This window comes from Leuresthes tenuis, unplaced genomic scaffold (genome assembly GCF_036924035.1).
Source record: "Leuresthes tenuis unplaced genomic scaffold, fLeuTen1.0.hap1 SCAF_7, whole genome shotgun sequence".
Classification (NCBI taxonomy): domain Eukaryota; kingdom Metazoa; phylum Chordata; class Actinopteri; order Atheriniformes; family Atherinopsidae; genus Leuresthes; species Leuresthes tenuis.
Window position 1 is genome coordinate 5,708,293 of NW_027325361.1, and position 25,908 is coordinate 5,734,200.

Sequence of the window (25,908 nt, forward strand, 5' to 3'; positions counted from 1 at the left end):
TGACACACACATGCGCTCTGTTTAAGCTGGTGCCATCCTCTCTGCAGTCAGCAAAAAAGTTTCCATGTGCTGTGTGTTTTCTGAGGGGTTAAAGTGTAACTCACTGATTTCATGGCTGCGTTGTTAAGCTAGAGAAGGGAGTAACTTCTCTTTAGTGACATTTTGGCCTTTTCCTTCAGTTCCTCCTGAAACCAGCATGTCTGAAGCGTAAACCAGACCAGACCCAGACCCGTCGAACAGCACAGATACGGCACAAAAACACTGTATTCATTATGAAACTGAAACATAAAATTCTCAAGTGAGTTTAAGTGTTGAACCATGTTTTGTCACCATCAGCATTTAGTGGATGACCTGCAGGGACACCAGGCGCCATGTAATGATTATTTCTGTGGCACAGGTGGGCTAATGTGTGACTAAGACAGACATCTCCTGATGGGTCTGATATATGTTCACTTAAGTGAGCCCACTAGACAAAAGTCCTCCACATATAACATTTTCTAAACCTGAAGAATGAAATTCAGGATGGTTCTCTTAAAGAACAGAACACATCCCTTCCCAGAATACTGTTAAATCACCAGGAATTCATGTAATTCCTTGTTGGACCTATAACTTGCTACAATGGTGAAAATGCTAATGATGCTCAGGTTTCACCAGCAAACTGAAACCCAAAAGTAAAGGCAGAAAAAGGTGCAGAAACTCCAGAAATCACTTTGTATTTTCGCTTGTATTTCATGAGCTCAGTCTGGGATTTTTTTACTTGGCGACCAGAAGATGGCCCTGTACTCGCTCCCGACCTTTGGCCTTTGACTTGACTACAGTTGACATTTTCAGCCAACATCTGTTGCATCTGTTTTTTCACTGTGTTGAATAGCATCTGCAGTGTTTGTTCCTCCTGCGACTTTTCAGGCTTTTTAATGTGCTCTACTGAGATGTTTGCTGGCCACACAATGAACAAGTCAACATGTTTATTGGCCCCTGGAGCCAGTCATTGAAAATGTTTGACAGGCTAAGCTGGCTAATTGAAGTTACTGAAAACACACATTTTGGTAGTCTATCAAGAAAGATTTCAGTGTATATTCTGTGCCGTCTACATGCACGTTTAGTGTACGTTTGGATGGAGTTATCTCGGTGTCTTAATCCTATCGCAAGTAACCCGATCCAATCCCAATTTTTGTCAGATTAAGGTGCCTACATGAACTGAATAACTCAGTTTTATTGGAATTTAGCCATTAATCCGATCTGATGGCACTCATGTAACCCCACTGAGTGGCTGGGACCTGAATCAGCGCATAATCTCATTTCAAAGTAAACAATGGATAAAATGCATCACAGGAACCCGCTGGGTCTCACAACCAAAACAAGCAGCCCACTGTCTCATAGCAGCATGTGATCCATCAGACTCCCTGATTGGCTTTAATGCAGTGAACTCATCTATGATTTGAGGAGCCATGAGTTGCACACTTTAAAGTTTGTGTGGTGTGCCGGATTGGTGTGTGTGTTTTGTGTAAACTAATGCATGCAGTAGTTGCTGTTTCCAGAATGAAAACCATATTTGTTCCTGCAGCACACATCAAACAGTGATAGTGGAACGTGTGTGTGCTCACAAGGGGGAGAGAAACAGTGTAAAGGCCTCATTTAAACTGAAGCAAGTCAGTTTTGAATGACACAGAATTGTTACCGTTAAGCTGTTATTTATCATCAAGCAACTTGTACTTTTGTGTTGGAGAATCCTTAGAAAATAAAATGTGACTCGTGTTGTTTTTTTTTTTTCTAAACCCAAAAAATATGAAAACATCAGTAAAACAAAAGCATCAATTGTCCTGGTATATTGATATATTGGAGTTGGAACCAGAAGACCTTAATTATTAGTTACATTAAGCACATGTACTAAATAATCAAGCAAAGCGATTGAAATATTTTTCTTCAGCTATTTTAAAAATGAACCCTTTTCAATAAGTGAAGTCAAAGAAACTGATGACAAGAGCTACAACACAGGCCTAAAAGGACCCATAAAGTATGTTGAATGCATACTTTAACTTACATTTTATTCTGCAAAATGTCATGTGGCCATGATGCAGGAAGCCATAGGGGGGCAGGTCATGTAGTCGAAGCATTTATCAAACCGCTAAATACAGATATAAGCTAATGGTGTAGGATGGCTCTCTATTGAGTGCTCTCTGAGGAATCATTGCTCACAAAACACGGCAAAACCTGGGCTAGAGAGTTTGTAAAGTTTGTAAAGCTGTTCATCCTGCCAGCACAGCAGCGAGGGGTTGAAGTCGTCCACATGCCAGCATCTGTCCCGTCTGTTTTGCCTTTAGATGGCAGTTGGAGACGTTTCAAAACAAAAACCTTATTGCAAATTCAGATGTTCTTATTCTTACCTATCAATGAAAGTGCAGTGTGTATAACTCGAACAGATGCTTAATTTACGTGGGATTAAAACTTATGAAACGCTCTATGGGAAGTTCTATGAAATGATTTAGAAAACGCCTTTTTAGGTAATTGTGAGTCTTTTGGAAATCGATGAGCAGCATAGCTTTATGGTTTGTTTTGCACAATGAGGTAAAGTACCTCACCTTTAACTTGCTGGACAATATGTGCACTATGTTGTTAGATGCTAAATAGTAAGAGCATTTGGCATCATTGTCTCATCCTATGATACACTGTTATAATTGGCCTTCATAATAAGAATTTGGGATCCTGTGAAATTTTTGAGCGTTAATAAAGTTTTTGCATTGACATTTGCATCAACAAGCACAAACGTGTGTTTGTGGAAGACTTAAAGTGGATGAAATGTCGGCTTTATGACTGACGATGATCAGTTCGATACTGTTAAAGACAGAGGCCTGTTCTTCTTTCTAATTTTCTACCTACCTTCCTTTTGTTTTTCGTACCTCCCTTGTAAAAATGTCTCCCCAGTCTTCTCCTCCCTCCCGCTCCCTCTGCAGCATCCAGCACACAAAAACACACAAATCCTGTCTCGTCTCCACCACCACATTCTTGGAATAGACGCTTGTGTTCTTGAGGCAGGGGGTTGTTTTTGTGAGAGATGAAACAGATAGACACAGTAAACCCACACAAAGTGCAGACAGAGCCCGGGGGTCTGCAGAGTGATGCCAGTACTTCAGACAACTTGACATTTTCCACCCATTGTCTGCCATGTGTGCACCAGTGTGTTAGTGTGAGTATGTGTGCATGCACTCTGTTATTGAATGCCACAGTGTGTAATTAGTCTATTGTCTTCGTGGTGTTCTCTATGCTTATTAACCTCGCCTTCCCCTGTGGAATGCTCACTCGCTGCCTGGCTCTCCGGTTGGCTTTGGAGGTGCCGTCTAGCCGTCCGATTGGTTATCAGGGTGTACAGAAGGTTGTCTTTTTGTGATGGAATCTGCACACAAGGCATCTTCCGCCCTCCTCGTCTGGGAGCTAAGTGATTAATTTATTCTCTGGCCCTCATTAAAGCAGAGCAGTGGCTTTGTCAGAGGGAAGCTGACAGGAAGTAGACCTGTGACCCATTTTTTGGGGGAAAAATGGTCACATTGCCACGTTTCAAGTTCTGCAAATAGCAACAAGAAAAATACAACGAGGGCCAAAATTACATGAAGTTTGTTTCTTTTAATGATACATTGCTGCTGTTTGTCAGTTACATAAGTGAATGAGGCAAACCTATAAAAATCTTTAGTTTATTTCCCTAAGCTGAGGGTGGAAATGTTATCTTGTCGATACATTTTGAAGTGCAAAGTAAAGTCTGCTGGTGTTACTTGATTGAAGTCACTTGTTTTCACTTTTCTTTGATATTTGCTGGCCTGTGAGGGTCAGTCCAGTATGTGTTTTGTTTTTTGTTTGTTTGTATATTTGCTCCAAAGCTCTAAGATGGGCATCTAGACTTACTGTTGTGTTGCTGAAGGCATTTCCTCCTGTTATTATCTGAGGATTATATGACAGGATGTTTTGTTAGTGCTGCTGATAGCATGGCTTGTTTAAACACCTTTTGTTGCTATCAGAGATCATTTGAGGACAATTGTTTTCAGATTTGCTTTCTTAAATATCACCACTTTCCCAGAGAAAGATGCCGGAACAACTTCAAATCATTTGTTTTCTTTAATTCGCCACATATAGATAATCTGTAGGCCTGTAGTTTGTCTGGTAAACCTTTGAGTTAGTACTGATGGAACATAAGATTTGCACTGTATGCTTTTTTGTGTTTAATCCTGGATGAGGAGAGTTGAATGCCAGAAAATATGAAACTTAACTCTCAGAACAGTGACGATGTCGGCGTAGTGCAGGTTTGCTGCTGTGTGGGTTACCGAGCAGACAAATTGTAGCGCCCAGATTTAGGCAGCTACTCCACAGCCAATCCAAATATGTTGTAATTTCCCCAGTGAGCCAGTCTGTGCTCAGCTTGCCACAAGCTAAAGAATGAGCTCATACTCTATTACTTATTCATAGACACTGTCAAGCAGGCTGACGCAATCACAGACAGACGTGTTGCTGTAAGGAGGTGGGTATGCAGGCCAGGCTGGCAGTTGAGGTGCCAATAGGGATCCAGACAGGCGAGATTCAGACATAAAATCCAGAGGAACCTCAAAGCATACAATATTTTTTCTGACCAACATTGTGCAGATCAGCCTCTCGCTGTTAAACATCTTTTAAGCATCTTGGCATCAATTTGGGGGTAGAAATGTTCATGAAATTGGCAGGTTCTGCATTTCTGCCTCCCTGAAAGAAACTGCTCGTCGGTCAAATGGAGACCAATGGAAGCTCTATTTTCCATCGTGACACAGTTTGAACATGCTGGGGTTCCTTTGTTTGTCTCAGTGGTTGCAATTAGTCAGCTTATTCCTCAACGGATGACTGCTTTTGGCAGCAGACGCTCTCTTGTTTTCTGTTTTTGAGTCAGTTAGATTTTCTCTTGTGGTTCGCAGCAGAAGTATGACCCGGAGTTACAAGCATGAGCGCCGCACTTATCATGGACCGCAGCGTTTAAACAGACACTGGATTATAAATTATGTTAGATTGATGATAAACTAACTCAATTCTTGTTGGCGGCTCTTTCGTTCTGCCCTTCCCATCACATTTCCCTTCCACATACTATAACTTACAGTCATTTCGAAGAAACAGGTCATTTCTTTTCCTCCTGTATGAGAACTTAAAATCATGTAATGAGTTAGTTAGCAATGTTGGGTGATTTTACCAAGCTCTCATTGGTCGATTTATATTTTAGTTTTTTGCAGATCATGGCACTTATTGATAAATGATGGTTATACATAATCCCCATGGGCATTTTCAGCCATTAGCTTTACATTCGAGCTGAACTGGTAAACTGGCCAGGCTGACGGTAATTTATTGATGATATACAGAATTTGTATTGGTGTGTGTCAGCTGGTGCGTCAACCAGCAAGCATGTTGATACTTTAACAGTTATTTTTCTAAGTGCTTTTCCATTTTCTGATTATTTTAAAGGTTGCTATTGGACCGATTATGAATATCAGATCTGGCTTCAGGCTGTAGTTTGCACAAATATACATACATCTGTGTCAAAATAAGGAAAACAATAGCAGCTGGACCAAATTGCCAGGGTGCTAGGAAGACTGAAGCCCAGTGGATCGAGCCATTAACCTCATAAGCATCAAAACACTTGCTTATCGAGTTAACTCTACCACCAAGTTGTAGTAACAAGCACGGTCAGTGGTCTCACATTGTCTCATGTCTGCCTTGGTAACGCTTGTTTTCTTAAGTCCGACACTTGTTGACACACACACGCACACACACAGAGAAAAAAGGCAGCCCAAAGCCTTCAGACTGGTGGCTTTCGCAGCTGACTCGATGATAATTGTTTTGGTCTCCACGGTTACAAGCCCACTGCTGGCTTTTGATTATTATACACTTAAAAATGTATTTTAAAGCTAAACAGACAAAGTCCTGACAGAAAGACAGGAAATTGAATTGTTGTTTCAGAATCCAGACTTAATATAGACCAGTTTGTCTCTGTTGAAGCAGTAAAATCTTTTTCTGTTTTTAAAAGAACCCCTGATGGTATCAGCAGGGCCTGAAGGTTGTTGTGATGGCTTGTAACTGGAAGGATGTTGATTTGATCTCTAAACCAGCTGGATAAATCCGTGGTTAAGAAGCACATGAGCAGCACATGCCCCTCCTGAATTTCTGCCTTGTTGGGTCCTTAAACAAAGCGCTTTAATGACCAGCAGCGACCACAGAAGGCAACAGATAAGGCTGTTTGTGCTGGGTGGGTTCCAGGTGTGAATGTGGGTGCAGCAGGAGGCCTTTTTCTTGGCTGCCACAGAGTCGTGCACTGATACTGAGTTGTTGGAAAACAAGTCTAAAATGCACATTGGATGCATGCTCTCTCATGCTGTGAGAGGCACTTTGCTGATATAGTTTGGGTCCACTTGTCCCCTCAGTAGGAAGGGTCACTACGAGTCATCACAGACTTGCTCTGCATCGTGTGATGAATTATTTTTATCTTTATAGGAGTAGTCTCTTTCAGGATGACATTTTTGAATAATTTGAGTATGAAAATGATGTGAATTCTATTCATAGTGCCTGACAACCACCAGATCTTGATCTAATTTGACACTTCTGCTCTGTTTTTTAAACCAAAAGTAATGTTTAAACAGTTTTTTTAATGCAGGTCCACCCGCTAAAACAAGCCAGTTGAAGCCTTTCCCATTACATACAGCAGCAGGTTTATCATCAGTGCTCTTTCGGCTAAAACTCACCGGTCCAGTATACCTCTTCCTCCCAGAGCACAGGCTTGTCATCAGACAACATGAATGGATGGCATTATGCTGTATCCCACAGGCTTTGCTTCTGACATTCACAACCCTGAGATAATCAGGCTAGTTTAGAACGGACTGTGACTGGACTGTGGACGTCAGCGCCACACAGCGGGACAGAGAATAAGCTTCCAGCTGTCTTTGACTACAGTTTAAAAGAAAAAATGTTTTAATCTCTTCTTTTTTTGTCCGTTGGGTGTATGAGTGAGTCTCCGCGTGAGAAGCTCCGGTCGGTAGACCTGTGTTTCTGTGAAGAAGTTGCCCTCTTATCGTGTATACCTGGGTGTTGTGTTTTCATTGTGTGTGACCAATAAAACCCGTGTCTACTGCAGTCATGGTGTTAGAGGGCGTTAGCAAGTCTTTTGACCAGTGTAAAAAGGGCAAGAATTAAGTGAGACAGCACTCTGTCACCATTATCAAAAATCCCATGATCCTTGCCATTATCACAGAATTAAGAATTCTCTTCTGGAAGCGTAGCTCATTCCCACTGTTATCCATGTTCTTTTAGTCTGGAACACACAGAGAACATTGCAGGAAGGAAGAGGGTGCGGATCGTTTATTGTCATAAATAATGACGTGAGACAACAAATCAGTGGCTGTAATCCCTCTGGGTGTTTGTACGTTCAGGAGGTTGTAAATGATTGTGTTTTTCCTCTCAAGCAGAGCTGTTGTTGCCTTTGTTGATGAAACACAAGCAAACTCGTCCCTGACATGTCTGCGGTCTATTAGCAGTACAATACTAATGAGTCTTGAACCATCTCCTCACCTGGTGGGCTTTCACCTTTACAGGGTTTCCACTGCAGCAGGATCGTTACGTTGGTACATATTACGCAGCGCAAACATTTCATGAATGTGTTCCATGCAGAACATTTAAATAATATGTTAACAGAACAGTTTCAGGTGCTGGAGGGTTTTTGTTTTATCTGATTCCGAAAGTTTACGCATCACAAGTCTGATATTTCATGTGTTGTGCTCTTTTTACTTCTCTTGTGTATGAAATAACGAAACCTTAGAGTGATTCAGGCAGATTTTAGAAGTGTTCATTTAAGATAACATGTCCCAGGGACGTAAATGCAACTGCAGATTTTGCATTGACCTTGCAGACCTGCTGATGCCCACCACAGCTGACTGTGTTTCATATAGGCCATGCATTCATTTGCATATTGAGCTGTAAGAGATGTCTGATCACAAGCAGAGATGCACAGGAATACCAGGTGTAAATAAATGCTCTTAGAACTGTCCACTTGGGATCAGATCATCCAAGAAGCGTCATTTTAACGGCGTAAACAATGTTTTATTAAAGTCTCAGTTGACTGCATTTGCCATGATGTTGATGCTAGAACTATTTACATCAAATGGAAATAAAACCAGAATGTCACAGAATGCAGAATTTCTTTCAAATGAAATTGTTTGATGTCTAAAGTGTGTTTTTTTTCTTGTCTTCCCTCCCTTACCCCCCTGCCTGTCCTTTGTTTTCCATCTTCAGGACCAGTTTGATAATCTGGACAAACACACTCAGTGGGGGATTGACTTTCTTGAGCGCTATGCAAAATTTGTCAAGGAGAGGCTGGAAATAGAGCAAAACTATGCCAAGCAGCTACGGTACATTCACTCACACACACACACACAAACTATGAGAAACACTGAATTTAAAAGCCACACTGCACTGTATTGTCTCCTTTAAACTGTCAGTGCTGGCTGGCTCAGTAAATTAGGCGACTGGTCTATGAGACATGGCTTGAATGTGTTTCAGAAACTGACTACACTGTTCAACCTGGCAGCATTAACAGTGATATTTTTGCATGAATACATTGGCGAACACGGGGTCAGTGTGTGTGTGAAGGAAGCTGACATTCTGTAAAGTTGTATGCAAAAGGTTCTGATAATGACCCATCTTGTTAAATCTAATGTAAAAAGATGTTAACGCAACCCTTGCAGAAGGTAAAATGAGCTTTTCTTCAAATATTAAAGAAGTCCAAAAGACAGTTGGAGACTCTGTCAGGCTGGCATTGTGTTGGAAGTCTGCGTGTTTTTAGGAAGCTTTGACAAGGATTTGGATTTGCTTTCATTTCCAGCATGCTCAGAAGCTGAGACGCAGATTTGAGAACGTAAACACTTTACAGTGTAAAACTTTGAAGTGTTGAAATGAAACCTCATTAAAAAACAGTCTTATCCCAGTGGTTGCTGATTTCAAGGCGGGTAAATCTCTGTTGAAAGCATAATACTCGTACACACGCATACATTACTGCTGCAGACCTGAAGTCACTGCTGTCTGTGTGAAACTGTGCACGGTTGGGGCAGTGCATCTGTCAGCAACACTCCTTATTGTACTGAAATAGAGGAAATCTCACAGACATACGTTTACATTCTGTGTTGCGTGTGCACACACACACACACACACACATTCCCATGCCCTCCAGTTAATTCATTCAACTCATTCCTTGCATTACTAGAATCTATTTAGTCAGAGCCTCAGGGAAAGGACAGGCAGACGCTTTGAAGTTTAAATTTTTTATTTTATGCTGAGGTTCTGTTTAGCTGTCTGTGTGAGTGTTTGTGTGTGTGTGTGTGTGTGTGTGTGTGTGTGTGTGAGACTGTCTGACTGCTGGCCGCTTAAGAAATCAGACAAGTCTTTCTCTCTCTGTCCATCAGGAACTTAGTGAAAAAATACTGTCCAAAACGCTCTAAAGATGAGGAGCCAAGGTGAGTAACTTTGCATGATTTCTTATTTTTGGTGAACTCTTGAATGTCTTCAGACTGCACAGGTGGAAAAGGCTTGCTGGATGCTGTCTGGTTGTTCATTTGAAGGATCCAGCTAAAAATCACAGCTGAATTGTGTCAATTGCGTTGATCTTTCATTCAATAAGCTTCACTTTCTGATAGAAGATCTGACTTTTCACAAAAGCAAAAGTTTGGGAGTGTGCAGCATTGGATTGAAACACACTTTCCATTCTGTGTAAAGCTATAAAGTTGTAATATTACATGTTTATATTATTGTACAATATTATGTATATTTTGTAAGAATATCCTTTCCAGCATGCAAGTACCATTTTATCAGGGTGCACAGTTTTATCAGAGGAAACAATAACTGCCCACGGTTTGCCCAGTATATATGCTGTGCATTATAGAATACCTTCAGTCTCTTTTGCATCCTGATTTGACATTATGTGATTTGTGGAAGAGCAGAGACAAAGCCAGTTCTGTGCAGGGTTAATCATGTGTTAATCCTATGCAGGTTCACATCATGTCTGTCGTTCTACTCCATACTGAATGAACTGAATGACTATGCTGGTCAGAGGGAGGTGGTGGCGGAGGAGATGGCTCACAAGGTTTATGGTGAGCTGTTGAAGTACAGCCAAGACCTCAAAGCTGAGAGGAAATATGTGAGTACGGTACCAAGCTCATACTTCACTGTCATGTGTGTGACTGAGTAACACCAACGCATGTCGTGTTGAAAGTAACTGTTGCTTCCCGATAAAAAGTGATACTGCTGTGTATATCCTCCATGACACCTCATGTGCATTTGTTTTCCGTTTGGCTTCACTCAATATGATAAATATGTTGGATGTGATGTCAACCATCTGTCTTTCGTGTCTTCTACCATCTGGTGATGGCGGATGCTAAAAATCTGATGTTGCATGTTTTAGAAGAACAGCACCCTCTACTCTTTTTTTTACGCCACATGGCAACCAACACATCTCCCTCACTGACAAATACTGTTTGGAGTTTTGTACTGTTTTGCATACAGGACATTTTCTTCAGTGTCTTCAGCTGCATGAAGTATTCAGTCAGACCATACATGTAATAGACACTGAATTGGTTTGGTGTAAGGAGACTAAACCTGATGGTTTGAAACCTGGCAGCTGATTTCAGTTCAGCCTGTTGTTCATTTTTAGATCTTTTGAGATGAAAGTAAAAAGAAAAAAATGCCAAAAACTGTTGTAATAAACAGACCACGAACAAAACGCGGCTGCAGTTTTATTCTGTTCGGATTTTTTTAACTCTTTACCACATCACATCAACAGGTCCATCACCATGACAACAAGGTAGTCTACATCTACTGATTATGAATAAGTGAACTTAAAACTGAACCCAAACTGATATAAAACATGTTAGTGCTACGATGAATGCAAAACTTATACTAATAATAACAGGTTTCTGTGTGCAGTGACTAGCTTTCAGTGCATTAAAGGTGTAAAAGAGTCTAACCTCTAAGGAGCAAAAACACTGAGTTCTCCAGCTAATTGTTGTTGTTGTTTGTAACTGTGACACAAAGCTTAATATTTTTGTGTGTGCACATATTTATGTACACTCTCGTGTTTCTTTGTAAATTTGCCTTATGTCTTTGTGTAAATGAACAGCATCTGCAGGAGGGCAGGAAGGCTCAGCAGCATTTGGATCATTGCTGGAAACAGATGGACAATGTAAGTGAGGATGGAGGGGTGAGGAGAAAATAAAATAAAAGTGTTTGGTGTAAATATTCTTTGTCAGGGACAGCCAGCTGTGCTCATCTCATACTTGTTTGCATGAGGAATGAGACAAATGTTAAGAGGTAACCAAAGAACAAATTACATTCTCTTTTCCATTTCCCCAAACCACAGTCCTTTATGTAGATGTTCTGGTTTTCTAAAAACAGTTGTTAGAAGCACCTCTCAGCTGTTGCCAGATTATCAGAAACACATTCGTTTCTTAATCTGAAAAGACAGCATTGTCCTTTTCTTCTTCCTGGCAAGATCATCAATCCACAGGGACCCAGGACAGGAGCCAAGATCAGGAAACACACACACACACACACACAGACCTCTGTGCAACCCCTCCCAGAGCAAGGCAAGGCCCATGTGCCATATTTGGCCTTTCACAGCCTTCCGTCTGGCTCCCAAAAGGCTCCAGAAAGGGTGCGATTCCATTTGTTCACTTCTGAGGTCATTTATGTACATTAACAGGGTTATTTCATAACACCCTGCTCATTACAGGACATATTATTAACCTCTGCAATTCAGTTAGAACTAAAACTGCTTGTTAAAATGATAGATATTACATATATAGTCACATTTTCTGGCCTGTGGCCCATTAATAGTTAGTCCAGCACATGTGCTGAAGAGTGTTTCAGTGTGTGGTCTCCATGACTTTAAGAGTGACTACCTAGTGACTAGACTGTAATGTCTTGGATTTTCACTGTTTCCTTCTCTGCTAATGTAACCCAGATGGCCTGTCAGGAAGTAAACTATCTCTGTGTCTGATTCATCCCCCTCTCATTCACATATTTCCTTTGTTTTATTTACTGACTCAGGAATGCAGTGAGTGTGTTGCAGTTATGTGGTCATACAGTCATCTTTCTGGATACTTTAAATTGTGCCTCTTTTCTCTTTCAGAGTAAAAGGAAGTTTGAGAGGGAGTGCAGGGAAGCTGAGAAATCCCAGGTGACCTACGAACGGTTAGATAACGACATCAACGCCACCAAATCAGAAGTTGAGAAGGTAGGATCATTTTACTGTGAAGATGCTGGTGAAAATGGTCCAGTCAAAATACCTGGATGGTGACTTCATTCTGTAGTTGGCAGAAAACTAAAGAAAGAGAAGTCGAGTCATAGCAACACTTTTCTCCTCTTTTCCTCATGAAAAACAAACTTACATCATCTCACTTCCCATCATACATGTCATTTAAGTTAGTGTGTGTGGATGGTGCATATGTAATTATACTGTAGGAATATAAATGTTCCATTTGAGTAAAAGTTAAATAAGTGAGATGTTGTAGCTGTAAAACCATTTCTCTGCATGTGTGTTTAGTTTGCATTGCTTTATCCACATAACTCTTATTAAATACACCTAATGAGTTGTAGCAGCATTTTCTTCTCTATTGGCTACTGAGTGGCTTTAAGTTCAGTGATATTTCCAACTTTTTCTTTTTTCTGGTGCTGCTAGATTATAATGTGGTGTTCATATGGGTGTCATTTTTGTTCAGGCTAAAGCTCAGTTCTACCTGCGCACTCACATGGCTGATGAGAGCAAGAATGAGTACGCTGCTCAGCTGCAGAACTTCAACGCAGAGCAGTGGAAACATTTCAACAATGCCATACCACACATCTTCAAGGTAAAGCAAGCCGACTGAGCTTGGCAGGCATGTCTAATGAATACTTAGATTATATCTGACTTTATATTTTTTGTCAAATCTTTAATATATTCGAACAAATATGATATTTGACAGCCCTGCTAACAGAAAAAAGCTTGAGGATTTATCTGAGAAGCTCTTTTTACCTTCAGTTTCACATCCTTATAAACTCCTTGATTTATTTAGGTCCCTCTTGTGTTGTAAAATGGCAAAGTTGTACCTCCTCTGTCCTTCTAAGTGGGGATGAGTCCCTGTCTCAGGCAGAGGAGTTTAAGTGTCTGGGTTGGAGCGAGAGATGGACAGACAGAGTGGGGAATTGTCAGCTGTATTGAGGATGCTGCTCCAGTCCCTTGTGGTGAATTTAACTGGTCCATCTTTATTCCAGCCCTCACCTATGGTCATGAGATCTTGGTAGTGACCGAAAGAACGAGGTCATGAATACAAGCAGCTAAAATGCGTTCGCTTCGGAGGGTGGCTGGGTTCAACCTTAGAGATTGGGTGAGGAACTCAGAGAAGAGGTGCTGCTCCTTCGCATCGAAAGGTTCAGGCATCTGGTTTGGTTGCCTGCTGGTCGTCTCCCTTTGGAGGTTTTCCGGGCATGTAGCACTGGGAGGAGGCCCCAGAGCAGACCCAGGACTTGCTGGAGTGATTATATGTCCCTTCAGGCCTGGGAACGCTCAGGGATCCTCTGAGAGGAGCTGGAGAGTGTTGCTGGGGAGAGGAATGTTGCCTTGTCTGTTGCCTTCCCAACTCGATCTCGGATAAGAGGATGAAGATGGATGGATGGATGTCTTTCTAAGTCGTTTGAAATTTTGACCTTTGGGTCTCTTGATGCTGTGCTACGTCGCACCACAAAATCAAATCGCACCTGGTTGGAAGCTTTAACACAACACCAGGTTTAGATGACACTAATAAAAACATGTACTGCTGTGGCCATTTCTTATTGTGATACATCTGAAAGAAATTTGCATTCTTCCCCAGGCTGTATTGTAAGTATGTCCAGAGCAGAAATACTTTTCAGTCAGAAAGGGTCATGGTCGGATCTTTAATGTTTTGTATGCCATCAAAGCGCTAATTTTTACTCAACTTCTATACTCTCATAAACCAGTATCATGTTTAGAGAAAGTGTTTTGCTTTGAGCAAGTGCCCCATGGAATGTTGAATTTAACAGCTTGTCTCATGTAAACCTTCATTAGTCTACAGACTAGGTATCAGTTCTATCCAGGTAAGGGACCGGCCAGCTCTGACAGGTTGTTTACACACAAAAGAAGTGTCTGCATGAGCAGCAGAGCATTTATTTAACAGTGTTTATTCCACTTCCTCCGCGCTGTGTACAGAATCTGCAGGACATGGACCAACGGCGAACAGTGAAGCTCGGAGAGACGTATCGAAGCTTTGCTGAGTCGGAGCGGAGAGTCATCCCCATCATCTCTAAATGTCTAGAAGGAATGGTTTGTGCTGCCAAGGCTGTAGATGACAGAAAGGTATGTGGAGGAAGGAAGAAAAACAAAATCAGTCAAGAAAAAGTCTGATGTTGGCTAGGTTCGCTCTTCATGTCTCCTCCCTGTCACCTGATCTGTTTTTCCTCCCCTCTTCCCAGGATTCGGCCATAGTTGTGGAGTCATTTAAGTCTGGCTTTGATCCCCCAGGCGACTTCCCCTTCGAAGACTTCAGTCAGAATTTAAGCAGAACGGGTTCAGACGGCACCATCAGCAACACACCCAAAGGTGACAGAGACGGAGGCCCGGGTTCTCGATCCGATCCGAAACACCCCATGAGCCGAACCAAGAACAAGCTCTGGCTTTTTGGAAAGAAACCAAAGGTACACGAGAGAAGGGAGCCTGTTGAACGAGCGTTCACCACCTGCACCCGCAGCAGCGTTCAGTTGTTATTGTGATATTTACTTCATTTCCCTTCAAACATGCAAAAATCACTTTGTGTAAATTTGCTGACACTTTTTCTCACTTTCTCTGCACCCAGGTTTTATTCTCATTTGTGATGTGTTGTAGGTTTTTTCGCCTGTCCAGCGTTAGTTAGTCGGTACACTCTCTGACACACTCCTTGGACCTTGGCCCTCTCCACAAAGGCAATGTTGGGCATTCATTAACTATCTGCTGTTGGGTCATGTTTGCCCAATCAGCTGCTTCATAGTATCAGGAAGCTGTACGATTGATGGGGTGTGTACATGAAACCGTTTACTTTAGCACAGTACAAGTTTAAATATTAAAGTATCTAAAATAAGATATACGTAAATAAGCAGCAAAGATGACAGGAATACATTTAACTGTTTTTATTGACAGTGTGGTGCTCAGATAATCTGCATCTTTATAACCCTCTGTGTCAGATTTAATTAACAGGAAGTACATGACATTGCTTATTTCCAAAAGATCCTTGTCCAATCCAAAGCTAAGAAAAAACGCAACAGCAGGGCTCCATCACTCAGAGGTAATGGAAGAAAAGGAAGAAACATGAACATAAGACACTTTTGCTTTAATCACAAAGTGGAACTAACTAACTTTCTGTTTGCTCCCTGCTCTGATTAATCACTGAAAATGAACATTTTAAGTGACTGTATGGATCAAATTCCAAAGGCTAATCTTGGGATCTTGGATCTTTTTTTTTCAGAAAGATTTATATTTTGTCCCATGAAAAGTTCTTTTGTTGTGATTGGGGAAAAACTTTGGGACATCATATTAGATCTTGAATCACTATTAACACAATACCTGTTCCTGTACATTTGAGAGCAAAAAATCTAGCGTGGTTCAGTTTCAGATTATTGAAGTGCTCTTTCATCTTGTTAAATGTTATCATGACTGAATTACCCCCTCACATCTAAAAAGCGTACATAATTCTTGTAGAAATGTGAGACGCCATCCTGACTTCTGGATTTGTTCTCTCTTCCTGCTTCTCTCCAGTCCCCCGCCTTCGTACCTCCTCCCCCACCTTCCTTCTCCTCTCGTCAAAGGTCCACCTCACACATTTTCACTACACTACGCTTCAACTCTGACCTTGTGAGCCACTATCTGTCTGAGATAAAGACTACAGTACCCAGAATGCCCCAGAATATAAGGGGCCCAAGGAGAGGGGTGAGACAGGAAGTAGCGCTGTACTCAAGATTGGTTGATTTGGTTTTTCTATCATTTCTGCAGGATGTCTGCAGGACCTGCATCAGTGTAGAATATCTTATGATTCAGATGGTTAATTCGCTCTCATAGGGCTGATATGATTAAACCATTGAGCTGTTACATTTAAGTCTAAAGAACTTGCAGACACCTTGTAGTATTGTTTTTCTCGTTGTTTCCCCCTTTTCTGTCACATCTTTCTTAATCTTTCCCATTTCTTTTTTTTTTGTGTGTGTGTGGTTCTCTCTTTATTTTTTAGAGTTTTTTCCATTTACAAGACGGAGGATTCCTGGTGATGAATGGTGTGTTGGCCTGTGAGGGATTTGGAATGGCTTTTTTAGCATTCTGGTTGCAGTGTTTTGTGTGTGGTGGGGAAATAATGGCTGAAAACGAGCTACCAACATCAGGCGTGTTGCACTGATGTTGGTCTGACCCGAGTCGGCAGTGTTGTGTGCGTTTGTGCTCTAACAGTGTCAATATCAGCAGATAGTTTCATACAATACTGTAAATAACACCTGGTGTCAGTGCCAAACTGAAGCTTTGGTTGGCTTTTGTACCCGCCCGTGCTGTCAGCACCATCTGTGATTGGCTGCTTCTTGTGCGTTATCTGCAAGGCTTCTCTCAGGACAACAGACGGACGAACAGGCTGACAGATTGCTGAAAATATTTCTCTCTGGCTTTGGAAAATGATCATTGTTGTAGAGAAGTGCTCCAGACAGACGAAGAACATCAGTGAATTTCATAAACTGTGTAGGAAGTCAATCAAAGTACTTTGTACCTATGTTAGGTGCGTTTTCACAATCAGACATACAGGAGTTGCATCATTTAAGTTGATTAACGGCTAAGTTTATCAGCAAAGTTTACTGGAAAGTTATGATTCTTTCACCCTCTGATAGAACAATTTTATGGTCAAATTTAGAATAATTAGCATGAATAGATAATTAAGTCATCATGAATAATGAAATAAGTTGCAACGCAGCCCTAATTTTGAATACTGCATCCTGTTTAGCTCTGTGTTTGTCACCTTTGTCAGTGCTCCACATGCTCGTTTTTAACTACCACTGCTGCCTTTAAGCAGGACAACATGCAAACAGCAGCAGGAGAATGAACCATGTGGCTGCCGCAGCTGATATGTGTGCACAATACCACAAAGTCGAGATGCACTTGTAAAAATGTGAATATGCAGGGCTGTTTTTTACTTTTAAACCAAAGAGAAACCAAAAGCCTCCCTGATAGAAGCAGGAAATGCAGCCAGAAGAAGAATGTAGATAAAAAAAGAATTTAAAGTAAAACTTGCTGCGTTTATTAAACATGAATCTGATTATTTATTTATTTTTTTCTTTGATGTTGTCATTGTATTTGACCTTCAGGCTCGGAACACAAACATTAACATTTTGACAAATTTCTGTGATGACTAAACTTGTGACTAATCAGCATCCCATGTTCTCTTTTCTTTTACTGAAATGATTAATACGTTACGACTCAGTGGTCCGTGAAGATGGTAAGTAAATCTGTGTGACTATATAGAGTAGTCCTGAGAAGACCCAGCAGTATAGCTAGCTGACAGCATCCTCACCGTGTAGGACTTCCATTACTATCCAACAGCACAAAGCCAGTAGAGATAGCTGCCTCACCTTTGCAGTTAGTCTTCCTGCTGTCTGTCAAACCTACAGTACATGTGGATGTGCTCCATCCTCATGAATGCAGTTTCCCACTATTAGAGGACCATGTGTGGTGTGTGAGTTTTTATATATATATGTGTGTGTGTGTGTGTGTGTATGTATGTATATTTGCACTGAACTAATTAGGCTGTGAGGAAGCTCATGCCTCACATTCCAAAAAGACACTTTCTCTCAACAATACATAAAATTTGTAATCCTTAATTTTAGTGAAAGTTGAGTCGACAGCTACATGCTGGTTTGAGATGCTTCTTTGAACAAGTAATAGAGGCACAAACCAGATCAAACTTCTGCACTTGGGTTCCTAAGTCAGTGGTAGAGCTACTGTTTTAACGCCTTCTCTCTCTCTCGAAAACAGATAAGAGAAAACAAGCTCACTAATCTTCTCTTATCTTATTCTATCTGTGGTATTTTCCAGGGATCAATCTATTGTCCTCGTGTCGTTTCTCTTTATCAGGCGCCGTCTCTGGAGGATTTCAGCCACTTACCTCCTGAGCAGAGGAGGAAGAAGCTGCTGCAGAGGATTGATGAACTCAACAAGGAGCTCCAGAAAGAGATGGATCAGAGGTCAGATGTTCAGACTGCTCACATATATCTACTGAAGTCTAGAAGTTTTAAGTCTGGTTCCTGGGATGGTTTCACTTTCAAGAAATGTCGTTACCTACACTTTTTATGGGAACTTTTCTTAAATGTGGCCTCCTTTGTGGTCTCCCTAAACCTCCTTTAAAAACAAGCAGATATTTTCAACAAGAGGAGGAACAGTGTGATGTGATAATGAAATGAAGAAATGGGAGAGATTACAAAAGATTACACTTTGATGTCTCCAAACTTCTTAAAATCCTTGGTCATTCTACAAGATTTAATGCCTTTTTTTGCTTCCTTCTACCAGAGATGCACTGAACAAAATGAAGGATGTGTATGAGAAGAATCCTCAGATGGGCGACCCCAACAGCCTGCAGCCGAAAATATCAGAGACCATTTGTAACATGGAGAAGCTGCGCTCTGAAATCCACAAAAATGAGGTACCAACACAGGGTGTCGGACAGATTCAAATCTGCTGTTAGCTGGTGATGTTTGCCGCTTGTTGGCCGCTGCATAGGCGATGGCACCACCCCCTCATGTTTGGTGACATATGGATGCTCGTGATGTCATCAAAAATATATGGCTTAGATTTCCCTCTCTGTTGACAGACTTGGTTGTCTGAAGTGGAGGGAAAGCAGAGCTCCAGAGGAGACCGAAGACACAGTGCAGACAACCACCACCACACTCCTCAAGGCAGAGAGAGGTAAACTCCTTCCTAAAACCCACATGTGCAAATGTATAGCAAGAAATGTGTGATTTATACTATACTAAGCTACATTTGATGCTACAGAGTTCCTAAATGCATATGTATGTGTCTTCACTTTGTTACTTTGTTTGCATATTTAAGCAACAAGTAATACCATATTTAAGTCAGACGCACACACAGAGCTCTAACCTGTTTCCCATCAGTCCTGAGGGCAGTTACACAGACGACACAAGTCAGGAGCACCACACGCCTCACCACCGCCCCAGTCCTGCACGGCCTGGACCTCCAAACCCTGACCCCCATGAGTTTGACGATGAATTTGACGACGATGACCCACTACCTGTCATAGGACACTGCAAAGCGCTCTACTCCTTTGACGGTAATATTAATCAAAACGACTGATGATGAAATGATGCACTTGATGAGTTGTTGAGGCGAGGTGTAAATATATGTGTTGATGTACAGACAGCAGTCTCAGTTAAAAAAAAATTCCTTGAAATGTTCCTAATGTGACTTGAGGACCTTTAAGGGAAACTTCCATCTCAAAGCCTGTATGGACTCGTTACAGACCAGTACTTTGGAGTTGTCTGCTGACACAGAGCAACAGTTAACAGGGATGGTTAGGTGTGTCCGGGCTGTTTTACTTCTGCAGTATGTATGTGGGGTTGCCTCACAGCAGGAAGGTTCCTGCTTTGAATCTTTTTGTTCTCCCCATACATGTATTGGTTCTCTCTGAGTACTCTGGCTTCCTCCCACCGTCCACAAACGTGCATGTGTGGTTGATTGGGGTGATTCTAAATTGACATTAGGAGTTAGTGTGAGTGTTCTTGGTTGCTTGTCACTGTGTGGGTCTGTGATGGACTGGCAAGCTGTCCGCGGTGTACCCTGCATCGTCCCCATTGGCGGCTGGGATAGATTCCAGCCTCCCACGATCCTGAATTGATGGCACTGGTATGGAAAATGGAGAGGAGATTATGTGGAAATGATTAATGCGTGCACAAATGTCCATTAGTTTGAGACTAACATTGATGTTGTTTTTGTTCGACTCTTAGGGAAGAACGAGGGGACACTGGTGATGGCAGAGGACGAGGTAATGCTTATTCTTTTTAATGTTTTAATTCTACTTTCTTTTATTTTTTTTTGGGCTGTAATTGGACACATAGTTCCAAAGCTCAAAGGTTAAGCATGTTTAGGTTATAAGATGCATTAATGTTATATATAATTAATGGTGCCGTTATCTTTAATTATCTGAATGAAAAATTCTCAAAACATTTGAATGCTTAATTTGAAATCTTTCTCAAAAACTAAAATGCTTCATTTACTTGCCAACAGTAGCAATAGCACCGCCATGTGGTAATGTGTGAGCCGGTAAGGACTGCATATGTTTTAGGTGGTGTCTCAGCAACAACGAGCCTATTTGTTGTTTATTCTCAGCAAAATGTATGTTTTTATCAAAATTTTGCACATTTGGTACAAATTTTGACCAGTTTTTGAGGCGTTTTGTCAGATTTAGAGGATGAAAACAGAGTTTTGAGACCCTGAACAGACGGATCTTGTTTATCAGTCAATGTTAAGTGCTATATCGCTTGATCCAACTGCCACCATTTTTGGCCAGGTTATACTCAACGACACCCTGAGAGAGACTGTTGTCAAACGTTTGCCTTTGAACCATAGGAAAGGAATTAAGATTGAACACAGTTCCTGTTCTAAAAATGTCATGCAAGCTTGGACCATGTTTGCCACTAAGCAACTTGTTGATATTTCTGATATTTATATTCTCTTACTTTGTGCACAGTATGTAGTCTCATACACATTTTGGATGCATATAAATATTCTGCATATTTCAACCAAACTTCTCCAAGCTTGGTTTACACTTTGGATTTACCATGTACATGCATGGTGTGCACATGAATCAAAGCTGAATTGACGCACGGCATGCAGCTCTACTGTGGTAGGTGATTTAGATTTTAAAAACACAATATGCGAAACAAAATATGTGACTGTGTGGCTAAAAATATTTGGCTGGTTATAAATTCACTCCAGCATTGCGTGGGAAATCCTATAGATTGATCCACAGGGATTGAGTCTCTGAGGGTTAGAGAACCTTTACATCGGCCTCAGTTGTGGGTTGTACTTATTTGATGTTTGACATGTTAACGCACCTTCCAAACTACTCTCATTTGAAATTCCCCCATCTTGCTGTCTTCAGGTTTTGTACATCATCGAAGAGGATAAAGGCGATGGCTGGACGCGGGCAAGAAAGCAGAGCGGCGAGGAAGGCTACGTTCCCACCTCCTATGTAGAAATAACTCTGGAGAAAAACAGCAAAGGTGCTGTCACCTACATCTGAAGCTACACTGTCCTCTGTGTGTCATGTCCCTCATGTTTGCCCTCCTCTCAGTGTAGCCGGAGAAAGACAGAAGCCGAGCATCTGCATGGACATCTGTCATCCATTCCCCTGTTCCGGTTTCTTTACCCTCTATCTCTGTGTTACTCTAACACTGTAACGTTTCATTCTCTCATATCTTTGGGACTGACGTTTCTATATGTGAGGCATTTGTGTGAGTGTGAAACGTGTCCACTGCTGTTTGAGCCTTGTGCCACTGCTCATCGATCAAACATTCAAGATGGTTTTATGTTAATATATTAGAAACAATATATTTTTGTTTTACTCAGTCTCTTAATTATTGTAAATGTGTCATTTTTCTAACTGATGATCAAACTCTCTGATTTTAAGCTCTGCATATTTGCTGTGTGTCTGTGGATGTGTGTGTGTGTGTGTATACATGCACTTTATGTTTCTTTTAATATCTGTGCCATCAGCCTTTGACTGGATTAAGCTGCAGTAATAACTTTCTGAAATCCCCCACATTGTAGTTTTCTTACAGAATTCACCTGAAAGAGAAAAACCTTTTCACGTTAGACTTTTTTTTACAAGTAAAACAGAGTTGAAGACTCTTGAATGACAAACACATGGACTAAGAGTTTTGTGCACGTGGATGACTTATTGTGTTTTTTTTTCTCTGTTGCCAACCACGTTCAACATGTCAGTTTTGCTCAAAGTTCTGCAGGATTTTCTCGTGATTCTTTAATGACTTGTTCATTTGTTGAGTCACAGATTTAAAACCTACTCTGCTGATAGTTACTGTTGGAATCCTGATAATAAAAGTTCTGCGGTGCAGGTTATTGTTCAGTAACTCTGCCAGCTGAATGTCATCATTATCACTGGGTGCAGTCAAGCACTAAGTGCCTGAAAGCAGCTGTATGCAAAAGTTACTGCCATGTATTTCCTGGCAGTTTTGACATCCGTTCTTACACAGTTACCTGGAAATATTGGAAAAATAGCATTTTTCACAGCCTGATAACCCGACAGATATTTAATTTCTGTCCCAGAAAAAAATTTGGACAGAGATTGTGTCCTACTCACAAAGAGCGCAGGCAGAAACTACAAGATGTCTCAGATGTTGTGGACCTTTCTTTCCGTCCACACAGTAACTCAGTTGAACAGAAAGTAAACTGACTCTACTCTGAACTTAAATCTAAAAGTTTCTCTCGTTGAACTGCTTTATTATTCTGTAAAACAAACAAACAAACAAAAAAAACCATTTTAGCATCAGTTGTGAGTATGTTTGGTAACTTGCTCTCTCCTCTATGTGACTGCAGGTTCCTGAGGGCTGCAGAGTGGCCTGGCGATTTGATTGGCTGGTGGAGGGTTCACGCTGATTGCTGATTGTTGGTGGTGGGGATGATTTAAGACACAGAAAGGAGAGAGGGGGAGAGAGGTAGAAAGATTAGAGGTGGCTTGGTGGGAGGTCTGCATGTCTGCATGCTCACATAAACATAATCAGCCTTTTGGGAAGATGATAGAATGAAAAATCCCAAAACCACGAAGAGGCAATAATGGATTTGATATACAGGAGTTATTTTGTGTTACAAGCAACAGAAACTCGAGACATAATTCAGACAGGGAGAAGATAACTGCAGCTGCACATCTTTATGTGGTGACCGTTAAAGCCTGATTTAGTCACCCACACAGTAACTACATCCACAGACTTAGTGCAAGTCCAGAGGAGAGAAAAGCAGCAAACTGAAACTCATTATCAGGGTCAGGTAGTCGCACCATGTTTGCTGCCACTAACACCATCAGTGCTGCTCTGCTCTGACTCACTCCTGTCATCATCTGTGCTCTGTTGGTGATGTCTGCCTGCCTGAGCCACTCTGCTCCTCATGCCCGCCCGCCCGCCCTCACTCTCATCCAGTCGCATGTTTTTAACGTCTCCCAGACATGACCTTGTGTTTCATCTGTGTGTGTGTGTGTGTGTGTGCGCACGTGTGCGCAACTCCAGCTGTGTTGTATGTTGAATGCATTGTTATTCCAACAAAGCATGATTTATTTATGTCTGTGTAATGTCTGTCAGAGCTCGTTAGGCAGTTAGCAGGACCCTCAGGTGAATACAGGACCTCTCTTCCTCTTCTTCCTCTCTCTTTTCTTTTCTTTTCTTTTTATCCCGGGTGTGATTCCACCAGTCGACTAGCAGATGGCAGCCTTCCCTCACCATACCACAGCTCAGCTCCATTTGGACTGGACCACTTTTAAAAGCAGCAGAATTCAAAGAGGAGCTCCAGACTCTGCCTTAAACTTTCATGTTATTTTCACTGTGGAGGGATTTTTACTCCTCGTGCTCTTTTGCTTGACTACATCTCCCATCAGCCGCCTGGGCTCCACTCTTACTTCCTCAGGAGACTCTAACCTGTGTCTCCATGAAAAGTTTATTTGTAATCAGTTGTACTTGTGAATGTGACGACACGCACGCATGTAGTAGCATCATGTATGGAAAGCCAAACAGGCCAAAAAAAAAAAAGACATGCCCCAGATTAGCATGTTTGGCTTTAACATGTAAATGTTTGCGCACGTGTGCGACATGTGTGACGTTAGTTTTTAGCCATTGAATGATTTGTACATATTAACATCTGTTATTTCATGCTGAATGTGTTTCCATGGTGATTTTTTTTAGGTTTGTTTGACTGACCCTCTTCAAGAGAGACAAAAAGGTTTGAATTGAACCGATGCACTTTGCCCTGATGTACAACAGCATTTGAATCTGATTAAATGAAAAAGTGAACGAATGAACGAGTGATGGCCTGTGTTGTCTGCTGAGGCATGTGAACTTAATGAATGACCACTAAACAAAAACGGCTCTAATTTCCTTTCCAGATGATTTTGTACTCCTTTTGTAACTCTTGATGAACAATGACTAATTTCTTTTCTCGATTTTCTGAAACCATTCATCATTAAACTACTCACTGTCTGTCTTATATATACATGCATACGAGGCTACACTTTCAGACTGTTTTTAAAAAGGCCGTTAACCATTCCTCCCATATCGAACTAACCCAATCTTTAGGCAGACGCGCTCTGTTTGGTTCCTTCGATGAAGCTGTGAAATGTTCAGAACGATGCTGTAGATGTTGTTACTTGAACTTTTTTCCCTTTCACCGTCGCAGCTTCCACCTGTGATGGTTCTTCAGTTCACCTAGAGGATTAGTTGGACTTTTTTCTAGAAAATTCATGTTCCATAACTTGATTTTTTTTTTCACACTTTGTGTTGGAAAAAATCTGTTTCTCTGTTGCCTTGATAGAAAGCTAAACCTGCTGGCTTCTTAAAGGTGCAGGTAGCAAAGGAGTCCCAAACGCTTCAGATTCCCTCAGCACTTAGGGAATTAAACTTGCTTGGGGCTGCAAAATGATGTAAAATGAAAAGAAAAAACCTATCAGTTTCTGCAGCCTGTCAGGTTATTGTGTTTTATATCTGTTTAACAACCACAGAGATTGATCTATACTTCTTGTTTTTTTGTTTATATGTGAAGTTTTGCAAACCAGATTTAATGTTGATTTCCCAAACTAATAACTGATTTTTTTAATGACTCTTTAGTCTATAGATAGTAAAATGTCACCAGAAGTTGATGTCTTCCAGTTGCTGGTTTTGCAGAACAGTGCCCAAAGAATTTAACATTTTAGTGAGATGGTAAAAAGGCAGGAAAGTGTTTTGGCGTATTTGCTCGATCATTTCAGCACTAAAACTACTTCTTGGTGTGGTGCATCTATTGTGCAGTTTGTGTTGCAGAGCTAAGAATAAACGGGAAAACATATTTTAGTTTGCAGGGCCTTTTTTATCACACAAACTCTTTTAAAAGATGGTTCACTCTTTACGTTTTCCCCTCTTACGATGTCCCTGAAAACCTGCTTGAATTGTGTTGTCCCTTTAGTCACAGCTGCTGGTAGAGAACATATAATCTGTGATTCAGCAGTTTTGAAATGAGCAAATTAACCTGAACGGCTTATATAAACTGCTTTTTTTTTTTTTTAATTTTATCAATAATATATAAAACTGTATTGTAATCACCGCTGTACTGTAACTGATTATCATGAAAAGTACAGACTAATAAATCAGCTTTGAGGATGAACCTGCAGTAAGTTCTTGTACGAACAGATGTGCACTGAGAGTGTCAGGCCTCTTCAGACCAGACATGTTCTTCTACACATTCCTGTTTTCTTTTTAAACTCACAATCACACGTCCTGTTGAAACTTTGTACCGCAACCTCCGATGCAAAGACCGCTCGGCTGTTTTAACCATTTTTAAATGAAGGATAAAAACAGCAGAAAGTACAGGTTGTGTTGGCAGGATATTAACATGTAACTCTGTTTTTACCATGTTGTAATCAATGGCAGTACTTCTCTCCATATTGTTGTGCACATTGTTTTTGCTTTGAATGTTGTTGTTCACTTTGTGGACAAAATGTTTTTATTTCTTCTTGCAAAGTATTGTTCTAATAAAACAAGCAGCAATGGAAAAAAGAGTGTTGTTTCTGTGACTGCAGGGAGGAGGCGGCACCACATTCAGACATTTATCTG

The 25,908-nt window shown here is 41.1% G+C and overlaps 1 protein-coding gene across 3 annotated transcripts in view; it reads left to right on the forward strand.

Moving 5' to 3' along the window:
• fnbp1l (formin binding protein 1-like) overlaps positions 1-24,125 on the forward strand; it is a 37,947-nt gene extending 13,822 nt beyond the window's left edge. Inside the window, exons 2-17 of one of the 3 annotated variants that reach the window (XM_072388981.1) lie at positions 8,284-8,399; positions 9,450-9,500; positions 10,033-10,180; positions 11,159-11,221; positions 12,170-12,274; positions 12,759-12,887; positions 14,243-14,389; positions 14,506-14,727; positions 15,821-15,991; positions 18,164-18,273; positions 18,596-18,728; positions 18,897-18,991; positions 19,198-19,373; positions 20,047-20,084; positions 21,204-21,324; positions 22,658-24,125. In XM_072388981.1, the coding sequence (XP_072245082.1) occupies positions 8,284-8,399; positions 9,450-9,500; positions 10,033-10,180; positions 11,159-11,221; positions 12,170-12,274; positions 12,759-12,887; positions 14,243-14,389; positions 14,506-14,727; positions 15,821-15,991; positions 18,164-18,273; positions 18,596-18,728; positions 18,897-18,991; positions 19,198-19,373; positions 20,047-20,084; positions 21,204-21,324; positions 22,658-22,665 (1,833 nt within the window). In that variant the 3' untranslated portion in view covers positions 22,666-24,125. Of the gene's footprint in view, positions 1-8,283; positions 8,400-9,449; positions 9,501-10,032; positions 10,181-11,158; positions 11,222-12,169; positions 12,275-12,758; positions 12,888-14,242; positions 14,390-14,505; positions 14,728-15,820; positions 15,992-18,163; positions 18,274-18,595; positions 18,729-18,896; positions 18,992-19,197; positions 19,374-20,046; positions 20,085-21,203 lie in introns of all 3 variants that reach the window. The other 2 variants (XM_072388980.1, XM_072388982.1) reach the window with 2 other exon arrangements.
• Positions 24,126-25,908: the final 1,783 nt, after the last annotated feature.